Source organism: Scyliorhinus canicula, chromosome 11, assembly GCF_902713615.1.
Source record: "Scyliorhinus canicula chromosome 11, sScyCan1.1, whole genome shotgun sequence".
Classification (NCBI taxonomy): Eukaryota; Metazoa; Chordata; class Chondrichthyes; order Carcharhiniformes; family Scyliorhinidae; genus Scyliorhinus; species Scyliorhinus canicula.
The window spans coordinates 14,271,430-14,288,456 of record NC_052156.1 but is presented as its reverse complement, the minus strand read 5'-3'; the positions used below and the strand labels follow the sequence as shown (position 1 = coordinate 14,288,456).

Below are 17,027 nucleotides of genomic sequence, written 5' to 3'. Positions count from 1 at the left end.
AGGCTCATACTGAGCATCATGAAATAAAAACTTTAGGCAGCACGGTGGCGCAGTGGTTAGCACTGCGGTCTCACGGCGCCGAGATCCCAGGTTGGATCCCGGCTCTGGGTCACTGTCTCCTGTGGAGTTTGCACATTCTCCCCTTGTTTGCGTCGGTTTCATTCCCACAACCTAAAGATGTGCAGGGTAGGTGGATTGGCCACACTAAATTGCCCCTTAATTGGAAAAAATGAATTGGGTTCTCTAAATTAAAAAAAAAAAATTAACAATTAAATTTTGGTATCTTGTATTTGCTCCTGGAGATTTTAACTAACAATTCTTAGCAGCAACATGCAAACAGAAGTTGCCTGTTTACATCCCAAACTTCAATCCTTATCTCAACAGACTGGTTTAAACACAAAGATGAATCTCTTGGCATACTTCATTAGCTGCACTCAACCTGGATAAGCTTTTGTTTGGACGAAAGTTTGAATTTTCCTTCAAGAATTTTTGTTTTGAAAATATACAATTTACCACGACTGCCAAGAAACACGTTCTAAAAACACTCCCCCAAGGAGTGTTTTGCATTCCCCCAATTGGACGGATTTGGATACCCACTCTGGTGCAAGGTAACCGTATTGTTCTGTTATACTGCCACATAACAGCATTTTGTGTCACAATTTCCATAATAATTTTATGAAGCCCGGTAGAAAAGTAAGTGACAACTGGAGGCAGATTGCCACAAACAGAAAAATGTAAACTGCAACCTGTGATTTGTGGAAACACAGAAATCAAGATCAATGGTGATTAACAGTCCACCAACACCTATCTATTTAGGCTAGGACAATTTTTTAAATTATCACCCCTAACTGATTTAAAAAAAAAAATGGAAGTTCATTGTAGTTGTGGATTCCTATTCCTGATTATCCATATAAAAGTTGAGCATTTCTCAATGTAGAGTACTGTGGACTTCTAGCCGTTCAGGCTCTCACTGTATTCAAGATAGGTTACTTTCATGGCACACCTGTCTCACAGACACTATAAAGTTATTATCACCCAGAGAACGTTAGACCTGGTAGTTAATCTAGTCAGCTGATTGGGAAGTGTTACATTAAGCCTTGGGGAAGACAGTGAGTTGATCCAAGGTCTCACCGAATCCAATTCCTGAGCCGGCTGTCAAAATGTTTGACAAACCAAGCTAATGGTTTGTCTCCTTCTGGGAAAGCAATGCTGACTGTCACCAAATTGGAGTAGAGTTTCAGTTTGGGTTCCAAACAGGCCCCATATTGGTGATGCTCCTCACACTGTGCTCCAAATGTGGCGGTTAGGAGGCTCAAAAGACCTCCTTCCTGGTTTGGGTCTCAGGTAAGGATAAGCTTTTGGGGATAAGGAAGGGAAAATGGGACTAGGTAAAATGCTCTTTCAGAGAGCCAGCACACATGATGGGCCAAATGGCCTCCTTCTGCACTGTGAAGATTCTGTGATTCAGTAACATTCCGTCAGTTAACCATGGCTAACAAACAGAGGGTCCACTTCAGCTCACTGGTTTACTGTAGCAAAAAAAAATCTGAATGGCAAGTAAAATCTGCTGCCTTTGATGACCAATGGGAAGGAGGTGTGATTGGCAGAAGCGGTGAAACAGGCCAGCAGTGGGCTACACTACATCATTTTTCTAAGACTCAATGGAGCACTCCTGCTTCTCCTGGTCCACTACACTATTTTTAAAATTACATTTTTGGAAAGGGCTTCCTTAAGGATAATAAGTTAGCCCCCCCCCCCCCACCCCCAAAGCATAGACAAATAGAATTAGTGCACTGTGGGTGCTCTGCCCCATTTCTCTTTGAAAGCTGCGTTCTACAACAGGCATGGATCTTGATTTGAATGCGTAAACTACCTCCCACTTGTTTCAGGTCATTGTGCAAGCACTTATTTAATGGCATGCTTGCGGAGTTGACTCAAGATAGTAAAATGGGTGCACAAGATGCACTGCCAACAGCTAATCGTCTGATTTTCAGGCGAGAAACAGGTTGCCACCAGTTGAAAGTTTTCCTCAAAACCTTTCCTGACGGCAAGCTCAAGATTAGAAGTTTAGCTCACAGGGGAGGTTCCTAACACGAAACACAATTCTACTATCATGGCACTTCATACTGGCACACTAATGTGCTATGCAATAATTATGAACACCAAGTAAAATATGGTCCTGAATTTATCAATTTAATTATTTAAATTGAAATTCAAGCTGTAGATTCCCATCAGGTTATAGGCCATTAGCTTCACTCAGTACGTAAGGTTGCTAAAAGATGCTCCCTGCTGGGAGAATTAATGTTATACAGTATTGTCATAGGGAGGCTGAACAACTGCCTCAGGCAACAACATTTTACTTTATTTAATTCCCTCAAAGGTCAGTCCAACTTCATATTAATGATGCTGAGGTTAAACTTTGCTGACCAGGTCTAGACACAAACAAATTTGGGTCCGGCCAATATTTGCAAGTACACAGATGACAAAATATAAAGCAAAATATGTGGGATATCAAATTCTGAAACTGCTGTTTTACAAGTTAATCCTTAACAATACCCTTCAGATCTACAAACAGTCCTGTTGCACTTTGGCAACAGTTTGGAAGCATATTGATGGCCTTCAAGGATTAGCATACAACCATTCTACCTAAAGGGTGTGGATTGGAGTTTTCCAATCCAAATTAGCACACCCTTGACAAGTTGCTATTGGACAACATTGTGACACGAGGAACAGTCGATTAAACACTTGCAAGTTCTTTGATAATCTATTACTGGGCTCATAATGACACCCACTACCACCTCTCAAGGGCAATTAGGGATGGACAATAAATGCTGGCCTAGCCAGCAAAGCCCACACCCCATTTAAAAAAACACTTGAATCAATTTACTCTTGTCCACCAGCATCGGATTGATTCTTTTTCTCCTTCGGATAAAATCTATTTTCCACTACTGCTCTGAATCCCAAGAAGTCCTGAGGAGCCCAGCACATCTCGGTTCAAATCAGCTACTGGTAATTTAATTACTGGTACTTCATAACCAACACGCGTGCCAATATAAACTTCCCCAGATACTCGGAAGAATATTAGAAAGTAAAAACAAATTAACGGGCACTAAGTCACAATGGCACATTTCAAGTTATTAGGCAGCAACACTCGAAACTTTGAAGAGTCTAGCATCCAACACCAGTTCAAACATTCCGAGTTCACAACTTTACTCCACACAGCAAATCACCGCATGTCTCGGCTGCAGACTTCGCACATCTTCGTCACTCACTCTCTGTGACTTTTAATTGACTCGCCGCTGGCATTTTCCCTGCAGAAATAAATAAAAATATTTTAGGAGTTAAAATTGGTAGAATTTCATTAGACAATTGCATTATTAAAAAAAGTGTAATAAGTCACTGCTTCCTCTCCCAAGTTTCTACTTTCAGCCCTCTTTCCTGAAGTAGAACTCACGGTTCCACCATCCAAATTCCCGACATGGACATTTTTAAAGAGTGACCAGAAACAGAAATCCTGCCCAATTTTTCTCTTCTCAATTGAATTACACTACAACTACTTGTAGCAGCCCCCACTGCAGCTTAGTCTGCACCAGTTACCGTGTGACATATCATGGAGCAAACCTTGGAGTGTCTTGATTTATGTCACTCAATAATACTACCCTTGTAGTTATCAAAAGAGTCACTAAGGATGGGGTGGGGTTTGGGTGAGCAAAAGGGACAGTCGTAACCTGGCAAGCAGTGAAAATCTTTATGAAAGACAGAGGTCAAAAAATTGCTGAAGAAAGCAAATCAAAACATGAGATCATTGCTCCACTGATGGTTCACTGGTAACTTTGCTACTTAGCTTGGAACTGCACTACAAAGAGCTTGCAGATTTCACATTCATTCACTTGTTTGTGCTAATCTCAGATGGTGGAATTACAGCTGGCCTCATCATTTCTGGGGTAGAGTGGGGAGAGTAAAGCCACTCCTGATGCTGTTGAGTGACCCTGCTGCACAGTGCATCTGCGTTTGCTGGGGGTGTAACATGATCAGGCATCATTATGCATGCTCTTTAATCCAATTACCTGTATACTCACTAAACAAAAAATGCCAATTTAGATGAAATACTGGGAGACTGGTTGCACTTGTGGAACAGTAACCCATCAAGACTAGGGGAGAACTCTGCCAATGGCCATTACTTAAAATAGAGTACCGCTGAGCAAAGTCCATGATTCAATCTCTAGACTATGTCCTATTGGATGATTTCAACTTGAGAGTTAGTAGAGGCAATAAAATATGAGCTTAACTTTACTGGTTTGGAAGGGAGATAAAATAAATCAATGAGGGTTCACATTTGTGACTATTTTCCAGAAGCCCACAATGTGCCCCTGAGGAGCTCAAGTGCTTAAAATAGACCATCATAGAAGAAGACATCTTTAATAAAGTTCCTGAATGCATTAGCATTTTCAGGCTAGCTGGTCTACTTTACGTGTGTACCTAGGTAGAAATTCTGAAGGAACATATTAGGATCTTTAAGAAAATTAGCTTTCGTTTAATGTAAAAATTGCACATTAGTTATTTTGTAAAAATGTCCATCTAATCAGCGTTTTATAATGCACGATGTATTGCATCTCCAATCGTTTCATTAAAAGGAAACATACCAACTAGTAAAGTTTGAAGAGCCATCTGGAGTGCCTCCATTTTGACCTCCGCTACCTGGAAAATAAACTCAAATTCAAACAGCTTGTTCCACCACACAAAAGAAAATCACAACTCCCGTTTTATGTGGTTGGAATGCACAAGAGCATCTCCAGGGGCCTCTCATACAATTTCCCTCTTCCATTCACTTCACAGGGAGATTTTTTATTCCCAGAAGAAAACGTCGTTCACAGGATGCACGTATTGCCTGCAAGGCCAGCAATATTGCCCAACTCTGTATAACTGAAATGGCCTGGCAAACCATTCCAAGTACAAATAGAGTCAACCAGATTGCTGTGGATTTGGAATCACACATAAGCCAAACTGAGTAAGGACGACAGATTTCCTTCGCTAAACGACATTACTGAGCCAATCATAAATCAAATAAGACTCCATTCGATTACTTCTGCGATCACCATTACTGGGACTAGCTTAATGATGAGGCAAAGAAAGAAAGAAAGAAAGAAAAGGACACAAATCCTGCACAATGGATCCCACTAGCTTGCTGGATGTACTGCCCCATGTGCCCAAAGATTCTGGGTTGAGAATCAGCCTGTTTACTTTAAGACCCATGGCAAAAACTCATGACCCTGAGTAGATGTCATCCTCATATCGAGGGATAACAAACAATGACTTGTGGAAAAGAGGAATAAAACATATAAAAGCACCGTGTAAAAAAATACAAAATTATCATGTTCAGAAGTCTGGAGAACATTCTCAATTATGTATATGTATCTGGGCAGCATGGTGGCGCAGTGGGTTAGCCCTGCTGCCGCACGGCACCCAGGTTCGATCCCGGCTCTGGGTCACTGACGGTGTGGAGTTTGCACATTCTCCCCGTGCTTGCGTGGGTTTCACCCCCACAACCCAAAGATGTGCAGGTCAGGTGGATTGGCCACGCTAAATTGCCCCTTAATTGGAAAAAATGAATCGGGTACTCTAAATTTGTAACAAAAAATTATGTGTATGTATCTAATGAACTATTTCACAAACAAAATAAATCAGTAATGGGTCAATAACAATATTCTGTGATATTTCTCATTCTTTACTTTATTAACAATTCACGGTGTTGTATAGCAAAAATTTTACTTCTAACAGTTACGTTCAGATTCATTCATGCACATGGATCTTTGAAGGTGCCAGGATATTTTGAGAGAGTAATTTTTTTAAATAAATTTGGAGTACCCAATTCTTTTTCTTCCAATTAAGGGGCAATTAGTGTGACCAATCCACCTACTCTGCACATCTTTTTGGGTTGTAGGGGTGAGACCCACGCAGACACGGGGAGAATGCGCAAACTTCACATGGACAGTGACCCAGGACCGAACCTAGGTACTCGGTGCCGTGAGGCAATAGTGCTAACCACTGTACCACCGTGCCGCCCCTTTTTTAAGCAAAAGATAATTCCTTCATCTTCCAAATGGATATTGATGACACCAAGCTGTACCTCTCTCCCACCTTGACCCCTCCACTGCTTGTACTGTCAGACTGCTTGTCTGACATCCAGTCCTGAGTTATCCACAATTTGCTCCGACAAACATTGGGAAGACACTGATTCCATTCCTTCCTCACCTTCTCCAATTATATTACTTCCCCACTCCCTGAACACTTTCCCCATTTTTCCACTACTTTGTGGCATCACAACATACATATATTAGTTAACCAAGGTGTTCTGTGTCAACAATTATCACACAAAAGCCAATGAGATGAATTATTGGTGGAGGTAAGGGAAAACGTCGACATGGACAACATTCCGCTCTTCTTTGAATAATGCCACAGGATCGTTTACCATCCAGCCTTAACCAACAGAACAGACCAACATGGTAAAATGTGTTCTGTAATATGCCAAGTATCAGAATTGGTTATGAAGACAAACACAGGTCTATGCTACTTAACTCTAAAAAGTTCCAGGGCAACACGGTGGCGCAAAGAAATTGGCCCTGCTGCATCACAGCGCCGAGGTCCCAGGTTTGATCCCGGCTCTGGGTTACTGTCCATGTGGAGTTTGCACATTCTCCCTGTGTTTGCGTGGGTTTCGCCCCCACAACCCAAAGATGTGCAGGCTAGGTAGATTGGCCACGCTAAATTGCCCCTTAATTGGAAAAAATTAATTGGGTACTCTAAATTTATAAGAAAAAAACTCTTAAAAAGGTTCCAGATTACTTTATTCTACACTGGATCCCTAATAGTTTCTGAGCACTTTTAGTGGTCTGTTAAATTAAAATGAAAACTTATGAAATGTTACAACATTACTATCTATGTATGTCACAATCAATTCTGTGAACATCATTGATATTACACCATCTGAGACGGGTTCAATGACATACTGATAAGAAAAGTGAAAATTTAACTTTATGTTATACATTCCAAATGTTTGGCAATGAGTTTTGATTAGTAGCTGTTTTTGTTTATCGAGAAAGGCAAGGGAATCTGATGCTGATGACTGAAATATTGCTGCCAAAGAAATGAATGTACAATCTTGCTTTGCAAGTCGACATAATGTCCCAAAGTTTGTATAAGCTAATTGATTACTTTTTAAAATATAGTCACCATTAAGCACATTGGAACACGAGTAGGCGGCTCAGCCCCTCAAGTTTGATCTACCATTTGATTAGATCATGGCCGATCTGTACTTGAACTTATATTAACCTTCCCCCTTTGCTCCAAATACGTACTCAACAAAAAACCTATTTATCTCAGTCTCGAAAGAGACGGTTGGCCTAGCATCCCCAGCCTTCTTTTTAGCAAGATTGGGGGAAGGGAGGGAGGGAGGAGGGGGGGGGGGGGGGGGGGGGGGGGGGGGAGAGAAAAAAAAGAGTTGGTAGGTAAAGAGAATAAGAAGTGCTTGAGATTTCTATTATCTGCCTTGTGAAGAACTGCTTCCGATTTCATTCTTACATGATCCAAACTCAAAGCCCTGGATACCCCAACCTCAGGAAATACCTGATTCGGTTACTTCTGATCAATTGTATTTTGTACAAAAGGGGCAGCCACAAATTTGTGGTAGCCACACATGTCTGGCAACATTACTATCCTAAGCCATATTAAGTATTATAATGTATCTATTCTCTCAATACAATATTCATAGTTATAGTTCCCAGAGGTCCATTACAGAACACATTTACCACATAATTAATGTGAACAATCTGAATCATAGTTACACAGTGAGAGTTTCAAATTTAGCCTCAGTTCATCCTTCCCACTTCTCACATGATAATTCACAAAATCACAATTACAGAGCAGGAGATGGCCATTTGGCCCATTGTGTCTGTGATGGCTCTCCAAAGAAGTAAATCACCAAGTGCCACTCTCTGCCTTCTCCTCATGGCCCTACACCTTCTTTATTTTCAGATAATAATCTTGAATGTTTTGATTGAACCTATCTCCACCATATTCTCAGGCAGAGCATTCCAGATCCTAACTGCTTACTGTGTGAAAATGTTTTTTCCCACGTCGCCATTACTTTTTTTGCTAAGTATTTTAAATTTGTGCCCTCTTGTTCTTGATCCTTCCACTAATGGGAAGTTTTTCCCTATCTACTCTGTTCAAATCCCTCATGATTTTCAATAATTGCTCACCCGTTCCTCACTATACAGAGTTCAGTGTTGTTTCATGTTTCAACCAACATTAATCCAATACTCACAAACTAGTCAAAGCAACTGCATTGTCCCCTTCCTACATTTAACTGTAATCAGTCCAATGAGGCCTGAACGGAGTTAGCTGATTGCCAACAAGGCAGCACTGGGGATACTGTGTTTAGCACATCTGCCTTTGCTTTGGGGGTAAACTACAAGGAATTTATAGAGGTCCACTATTGATTATTCAGTGGCCTTAAATTGCAACAGGAATTACACACCTTGCATTTTTGTATGGCCTTTAAGAGTAAAATGCCCCACAGCACTCTTTTTTATATTTAATTTTTCCAATTAAGGGGCAATTTAGCCAGGCCAAACCACATACCCTGCACATCTTTACGTTGTGGGGGTGACCCATGCAGACACGGGGAGAATGTGCAAACTCCACATGGACAGTGTCCCAGGGCCAGGATCGAACCCGGGTTCTCTGTGCCAGGAGGCAGCAGAGCTAGCCACTGTGCCACCCGCCGTAGCACTTCTAAGGAATGGTTGTCCAATCAATTTGATACCAGCCACAAAATAGTCATTAGAGCAAATAACCAAAGGTTTTGTCAGAAAAATCGGTTTTGAGGAGCACCTTAAAGGAGAGAGAGACAGATAGACTGAGGGAGCAAATTGCAGAGTTTAGGCCCGGGTAACTGAAAGCCTACCACCAATGGCAGAGCGGTTAGGGATCCACAAGAGGTCAGAATTGGAGGAGCACAAGAGATCTTCAAGGAGAATCTGCAAACAAGGATACGCATTTCAAAATGTAGGTGTTGATGAACCAGGAGTACGTCAACAAGCACTGGGTGTCATGGTCTTGATGCAAGTTTGATCAGAGGCAGAGTTTTGGATGAGCTGAAGATTATGGATGGTGGAAGATGGAAGCCTGCCCACAAGAGTGTTGGAATAGTTAAGTCTAGAGGTATGCTTCAAAAGTACTTAGTTGCTCAAGAACCACTTTAGGATCACCTGATGTTCTGAAAGTTGTGATAGAAATTCAACATTTTCCTCCTTTCTTTAAAATGCTCGTGTAAACGTTCGTCAAGAAGTGAAGCGAGCTCAGTTGATTCCCCCACAAAAGTGCAGCTAGTCAACAATCAGTCATTCTCACACATGAGGAAAGCCACATGAGTAATGATGGATTGCGGGTGCTTGTGGTACTACACCTCAGCCTGTCACCTTCAGGTGAGACTGGACATGCAATTTCTTTCATAGTCCTTTTTAAGCAGTTTTCTCTGTTCCTCCTTTCCTGAAGACGCAAACAAATGCTGTGGTACCGGAGGCAAGGATAACTAGGCTGAACACATTTCTAAACAAATGGCATTTAGGGACAGGTTTTAGAGATAGAGATGCCAGGAACCATGGCCGGTTGTGCAAGCTAAAACTCAAATTCTGCTTCAAGTGACTAAGGGGTTAATTCTTCACTCAAGTTTTCTTTGAACCTCTCCTGGTTCAGTTTCCTTGAAAACGTAAAAATAGCTGTTTTTAAGTCTCTGAATAGCTCATTTTTTCCCCTCTCTTTTCAGTTTGTGGATGCAGCTGTCTTTTGATATGTTTCTTTATCTCTCCTTGTCCTTCGGAAGTATGGAAAAGCTTGATTGTTGCCCTCGCATTGTAGCTTTTTTCAGACACCAAGCACAAACCATTATGCATTCTAATTTAAACTAAGTTGAACTAAATTCAGCCCTTTGTCCAAGCCCATTCCTTTAACCATCCCATGTTTCCCAGGTGAGCCTAAACCTGACATTAGGTTCCATAGTCCTTATTTAACCAATAAGAGAAGACATCAAAAAGATCCATATCTAGGGTTTCCAAGTCTGTCGTTATAATTTTCCTTAAAAGCCATTATTAAAAGTCCATAATAAGTCCACAATTTCTCAGATGCTAAATTCCATTTTGTGTTCCACGGACATTCATTTTCCAGGAATGGATCAGGGATGGAAAACAGTGGATTTTGCCTGCTCTCTCTGCACGATCTTCTCCTGTTTCTTACGACACCCTGGGCATGTGCACGGTCAATTCCAATCCCGGAGTCACAGCACAAGTGAATTAACCAATAATTCTGATAAAAATACCCAAAGCTTTTGGCCCTTGGCTGCCTAATAATTACAGTCACCAGGTTTGTACATATAAACACGTTTATTGTTCATTTATAAGGATTATCAGGAAATAGGAAATAAATACAACTGGTTAATGACAAGCTAATACCTACTACCCACTTTAACGGTCCTACGATCCACCCACGCACACAAGACAGACAAACACAGAGGGATGGAAAGGGGTAAAAAAAAATAAGGACAAAGGTCAAAAGATAAGTCTTTGCTTCAGGTTCGGATTCTAGCCTCTATCTTCCTGTAGAGAGTTGGTCGGTTCGGCCTTTGCCTTTCAGGAGAGAGAGAGTTGGTTGGTTCTGGACTCGGTTTGTACATAGATTCGTACAGTCTCTCTGCCAGTTCAGAAATACAGTCTTTCTGGAGGAAAACGGAGAGGAATCAAAACTGAAACCAAACTCAATCCTTGGAGCTTTGAAAAACATTCCGGTGGGACCAGATCCAATCACCACCTGTTACCAGGCAGAGCACAGCCTTTTGGGCCAATTCATTAGCCACCAACCAAATCATTTAAACAGAGTCCCAGCCAACCTCAGTTGGTGCCAGTCAGACTACAGCTCCAGTCTGAACCAGCACAGGATAACACAGTGATCTCTCCTGCTGAAGTACTTTACTGGAATTAAAGGCACAGGCCACTTGCCTTCAAGACACGTGTCCATTAATCATCCATGAGTGAAAAATGTAACAGCAAAAATAAAATGGGAAATAAAGGGATAAACAGGAAGGATCCTTACATATTATCCTGGAGAAAGGCTAAACCAGCACACCTGCCTAAGATCATTATGGTTCAGTTACAGAGCTCTTTTGCCAACTAAGAACATAACAAATTGGTAGACCACACGGTGCATCGAGCCTGCTCCGCCATTCAACATGATCATGGCTGATCTTGGGCTTCAACTCCATTTTCCCACCTGCTCCCCATATAATTTAAGTTGCTGAGACACCAAAAATCAATCTATGCCTACCTAAATATATGCAGCGAGAGCATACACAGCACTCTGGGGTAGAGAATTCAAAAGATTCACAACCCTTCGAGTGAAGCACACACCCAAGTCTCTTTCAACAGCACTACTTATAAATTTCTCATCTTTAAAAAAATATTCTGCATTTGTGTTCTTCCGACTAAAGTGAATAACTTCACACTTTTCGATATTATACTCCATCTGCCATCTTGCTATCACTGTCGTAACCTGTTGATATTTCTTTGCAGAACTCTATCAGAGGGGAGCTGGAGATTCACTAAATACTCATTCATTGCGCCGAAATAAGATGAGAGAAACAGTTTCCTCTTACAAATTTGTTATTTAAATTTATGAAAAGCTTTTCTATGCTTTACTCAGCAAGTGACAGGGGTAGACAGCCTGGCTCAACTTCTCAGAGCTATGCAGAGATCTCTCACTAGGTGTTACAAATGACAAAGTATGGTCTTCTCCTGGTGAGTTTTCACTCTTCAGTTACACCGTATTTGCTTTCTTCCGATTCACAGACTTTTTCTTCGCCCATTCAATTTTTGGAAGGGGAAAATAGGTGTTTGTGCAATTTTCTTTTCTGTTTGCATGCCAAGTGTTTTATCTGATGGAGATCCTACTATATAAGCCGACAGTGGTCAGTTGGGTGCTTTCAGATAATTAATGTGATAATTAATTTCATATGTGTCAGTGCTAAGCCCGCAAATTGTAGACACAAAAATATTACTTTCAGGACCTGTGCATCTAATCAGGTTGACTCTCAGTGCACGGCTGGAAAATTATTGCATTATTTTACAAATTAGTTCCTTTAGATTACAAATTAAAACAGTCTCCCCATTCAGGTGTTTGAAGAAAGTTCCCATGACACTGCCTTGAAGTGCAGAAAATTCTGTAGGGTGCCAGTCGACATATAACCTCAATTTACACAAACTAAACATATTACCTGCTCATTCTTCTCATTGTTATTTCAGGATCCTGCTCTCTTCAAAATGGCTGCTGCATTTGCTTATAAAATGACTATGCTCCAAACAAAATTAATTGTGAGCCTTATGGGATATCCTGAGCACATGACAATACAAATGCACTTTTAAAACTATATAATTAACCACTGGTTGGCTCAATGCTTGTGCACTAAATTCAAGATGAAAAGATCAAGATGTACAATTAAATTATAATTCCAAATACAAATATTTCTTGGAGCCCGTCAAGAGCAGGGTTTTTTTTCCATTCATTCACAGGATGTGGGCTTTGTTGGCTAGACAAGTATCATTGTCTAACCCTAATTGCCCTTGAAAAGGTGGAACTGCCTTCTTGAACTGCTGCAGTCTATATGGTGTAGGTAGACCCACAGTGCTGTTCGGGAGGGCCTACAAGATTATGACCCAGCGACAGTGAAGGAATAGCCAATATATTTCCAAGTCAGGGTGATGAGTGGCTTGGAGGGGAACTTCCAGGCAGTGGTGTTCCCATGTATCTGCTGTCCTTGTCCTTTGGATGGTAGCGGTTTTGGGTTTGGAAAGTGCTCTCGAAGGAGACTTGGTGAGTTCCTACAGTGCACCTTGTAGATGGTACACACGGCTGCCACTGTTCATCAGTGTTGGAGGAAGTGAATGTTTATGGAAGTGTTGCCAATCAAGCAGCTGGATGTTGTTGAGCTTAAGTATTGTTGGAGTTGCACTCATCCAGCAACAGTATACCATTATACTCATGATGGCGGACAGGCTTTAAGTAGTCATGAGGCGAGTTACTCGCCACAGGATACCTAGCCTCTGCCTGCTCTTCTAGCAATGGTATTTATATGTCTAGTCCAGTCAGTTTCTGGTCAAGAGTAACCCCGAGGATGTTCATAGTGGGAGAGTCAGTGATGGTAAGGACATTGAATGTCAAGGGGAGATAGATTCTCTCTTCTGGGGATGGTCATTTCCTGTGAAGAGTTGCCGTGGTCCATGTAAATATCACTGACATAGGTAGAATTAAGGAAGAGACTCTTGACAAAGTCTCTGGCAACGAAAGGAAGAAATAAAGGGTTGCACACAGTTCCTATGCATGTCTCCTACCTCTTCCCCTTGTAGGCACGGGTCGGTTGCACCGATTACTAATTGAACATGATACCTCATTCCCTGTCGGGAGGATGCCGCGTATTCCCCGTCTGACACACACTAAGGGCTACATTAAGAGCCAGAACCAGAAGTGTAATAACCTCTGCATTACTACCGTAGCAAAATTTTACAGAATGTGGGAGAAAATGAGGTTACCCACTTTGGTAGAAAGAAATGCAGAGAGACTAGAGAATGCTGCAGTATAAAGGGATCTTAATGTCCTCGCACATGAAACACAAAGTTAGCATGCAGATACAGGAAATAATTGGGAAGGCAAATGAAATATTGGCCTATACTGCAAAGGGATTGGAGTATCAAAGTACAGAGATCTTGCTACAATTGCACAGGGTGTTGGTGAGACAACACCTAAAGTACCATGTAGTTTTGCTCTTATTTAAGGAGCAAAAATATACTCGCATTGATGGCAGTTCAGAGAAGGTTCACTGGATTGATTTCGGAGATGAAGGGGTTCTTTAATGAGGAAGGCGGGCCTATTTTCATTGGAGTTTAGAAGATTGAGAGGTGATCTCATTGAAACATACAAGCTTCTTAGGGGTCTTGACAGCTAGATCCTGCGAGGGTATTTCCTCTTACGTCAAAATCCAGAGCAGGGGGCAGTTTTAGAATGAGGAATTGTCCATTTAAAATGAAAAAGGAGGAAGAATTTCTTCTCTCAGAGGTTTGTGAATCATTGGAATTTTCTGCCCTAGGGAGTAATGGAGGAGTCATTGAATATATTCAAGGCTGAGACAAACAAAATTTTGAACCATAGTTAGAAAGTGGAGTTGAAGCTAAAATCAGATCAGCCACGTTTGTACTGAATGGCAGAGCAGACATGAGGGGCTGTTTGACCAGTCCTGCTCCTTGTTCTGTTCTCAAGTGTCAGTAACCATGTCCAAGATCACTGTAAGACTACCTCACACACTGTTATTTTTCCCAGACATGCTTCCAAGCAGCAAATGGCTCGATCATCTCCAAATTAGGAAGTTAAAACAGAGACTCTCTATCCAACCTAATTTGTCAACAACTTGATGTGAGTAAAGCACAACAATGCATCACCACAACAATGGAGCCATAGAAACAGAGATATCATGTTTTAATCTCAAACTGTGCTGAGTTAAGTCAGCAAAAATTAGGAAGTAACTAATTTTCCCGAACGGAAACGCGAAGAGACAAAGTTGGACTGTTATTTGGCATTAGGGGATGGGATAAATCACTGTTGCTGACATTCCTGGTTGCTGTCAAAACAGATTCTTGTTCTATAAAATAACCTGCCACTAGAGTTTAATTGGACAAATATTTTTTTAAAATAAATTTAGTGCACCCAATTAATTTTTTCCAATTAAGGGGCAATTTAGCATGGCCAATCTACCTAGCCTGCACATCTTTGGGTTGTGGGGGCGAAACCCACGCAAACACGGGGAGAATGTGCAAACTCCACACGGACAGTGACCCAGAGCTGTGATCAAACCTGGGACCTCGGCGCCGTGAGGCTGCAGGGCTAACCCACTACGCCACCGTGCTGCCTTAATCCGGTCAAATATGAGGTAATGCATTTTGGAAGGTCTAATATAGGTGGGAAATATACAGTGAATGGTAGAACCCTTAAGAGTACTGACAGGCAGAGGGATCTGTATGTACAGGTCCACAGGTCACTGAAAGTGGCAACGCAGGTGGAGAAGGTAGTCAAGAAGGTATACGGGGCAATGAATATAAAAATTGGCAAGTCATGCACCAGCTGTATGGAACCTTAGTTAGGCCACACTTGGAATATAGTATTCAATTTTAAAAGTGCGCAAGCCCTGGGCATTAATTTGCAGAGCAATAACCTAACGCCAGGGGCCTTGACTCAGACCACAGCATGGTAAAATTAGAAAATGTCCCTCATTGCCCGTCACCAACACCACAGTTGCCAACTGTGATTATATGTATTCCTGGAGGGTTTGTCACATAAGCTAAGAGGCGGCATGGTGGCACAGTGGTTAGCACTGCTGCCTCATAGCGCCAGGGACCCGGATTTGATTCCAACCTCAGGTGACTGTATGGGGTTTGCCCACTCTCCCAGTGTCTGCGTAGCTTTCCTCTAATTGCTCCGGATTCCTGCCACAGTCGAAAGCTGTGCAGGTTAAGCGGATTGTCCATGCTAAATTGCCCCTTAGTGTCCAAAGGTTGGGTGGGGCTCCAGGGAGAAGGCGGGGGATTGGGACTAGGTAGGGTGGTCTTTCAAAGGGTCAGTGCAGACATGATGGGCTGAATGGCCTCCTTCTGCACTGTAGGGATTCTATGATCCTAACTTGCTCCCACCCTCGTCATTAGTCCGCCAACATATTTATGCCTTCCTCCGCTAATTGGAAAACAAAAAGGCTCATTACTCAATTGGATGGTGCCTGTCAGCCAGCCCCTCCCTATTTTCAATATTTCTAATAATTGGTAAAGAGAAATTATCAAAGAAAGTGACATTTTTTAAAAATCTTCTTTTAATGGCCGGGTGATTTTTTCCCCCCTCACAGGTCGCACAGAGCAATATCCTGGGGATTGATGTTCAATTCCTGGAGACTCCAGGCCAATCCTGGAGGGTTGGCAACCCTGGCCCACGTAGTCGTTCACACAAACACACACCTTGCCTGTAGTACATGTCATTGACGGTGGCCCCATAAAACTTCCAAGCCATGTGGATGGCCACCAAGCTGCCGAACAGCCAGATCAGGAGGACTTTAAAGATGATCACCCTCATGTCGTTGCTGCTCCAGTCCTGGGCGAACTCGCCGCAGAAGGAGACAAGGCGCTCCAGGAGGAGGGAGAAGAGCCCGAGGTCCCACGTCGACGGCGCCTCCATCCCCGCTCCAGCTGCTGCATCACCCGGGAGCGGAACCTCCCCGGCCGGATCAGCCCAGCGGTCGCACCGGCCGTCGGGGAGAGTTGCTTGGCGGCTCCGAGCCCAGGGCGCCGCCTCCTCCTACCTGCAGCCCGGGGCCTGGCCGCTCACTACCGCCGCACCCAACAACCGCACATTCGCCACTTAACCACCCCCACTCTCCGGTGAATCCCAACGCTCTCCTCCAACACATCATCGGGGAGAGAGGAGGACACAGTAAAATCATTGCTATTAATATTAATTTCTGCCTGAATCTCCACACAAACGGTCTCGGCCGTCGGCGAATCTGCCGATCGGAACGGAGGGCCGGTGGCTCCCGCCCGACGGCAGCCTGGGCCGGACAATCTGCAGTTGCCCTGGCAACGGGGATCCGCGATTCCGTCCGGGTCTCATTCCAATTTGCTGCCAAGTCTGCGGCAGACAACAGAATAATGTTCATGTTTTCCACCATTGGAGTCTGTTGCATATCTCTAATGTTGAATGTTAAAGATTTTTTGAAAAATTAACAATTACAGCAAGACAGAAGTATAGGAAAATAAACATTCATTATCTCATCAAGTGGAAATCATTTTGTTCTAAAAAATAAACATGGCCTACACCATACTTCTGACCTAAAGCAGCTGAGTGGCTTCTCAAGATATTGCTGGTTTACGAATAGTAGATGTTATGGCAGC

The 17,027-nt window shown here is 42.6% G+C and overlaps 1 protein-coding gene across 2 annotated transcripts; it reads right to left on the bottom strand.

The window, feature by feature from the left end:
- Nucleotides 1-252: 252 nt before the first annotated feature.
- On the bottom strand, nt 253-16,661 carry tcta (T cell leukemia translocation altered). 2 transcript variants are annotated; one of them, XM_038812317.1, is made up of 3 exons: nt 16,098-16,655; nt 4,644-4,698; nt 253-3,311 (listed from the first exon to the last, which is right to left on the bottom strand). In XM_038812317.1, the coding sequence occupies exons 1-3, from the start codon at nt 16,312-16,314 to the stop codon at nt 3,269-3,271; spliced, it is 315 nt and encodes a 104-aa protein (XP_038668245.1). In that variant the 5' UTR covers nt 16,315-16,655; the 3' UTR covers nt 253-3,268. The 2 variants fall into 2 exon arrangements, with proteins under 2 accessions (XP_038668245.1, XP_038668246.1); XM_038812318.1 differs by lacking the exon at nt 4,644-4,698 and having other exon boundaries at nt 16,098-16,661.
- Nucleotides 16,662-17,027: the final 366 nt, after the last annotated feature.

What these genes read in the sequence shown, in the direction of transcription:
- tcta (XM_038812317.1), bottom strand. Translation starts at nt 16,314, where the DNA reads ATGGAGGCGCCGTCGACGTGGGACCTCGGGCTCTTCTCCCTCCTCCTG. An exon ending in TGACATGTACTACAGGCAAG is followed by an intron (nt 4,699 to 16,097) that starts GTGTGTGTTTGT and finishes TTTATTTTCCAG; the next exon opens with GTAGCGGAGGTCAAAATGGA. An exon ending in TCTTCAAACTTTACTAGTTG is followed by an intron (nt 3,312 to 4,643) that starts GTATGTTTCCTT and finishes TTATTTCTGCAG; the next exon opens with GGAAAATGCCAGCGGCGAGT.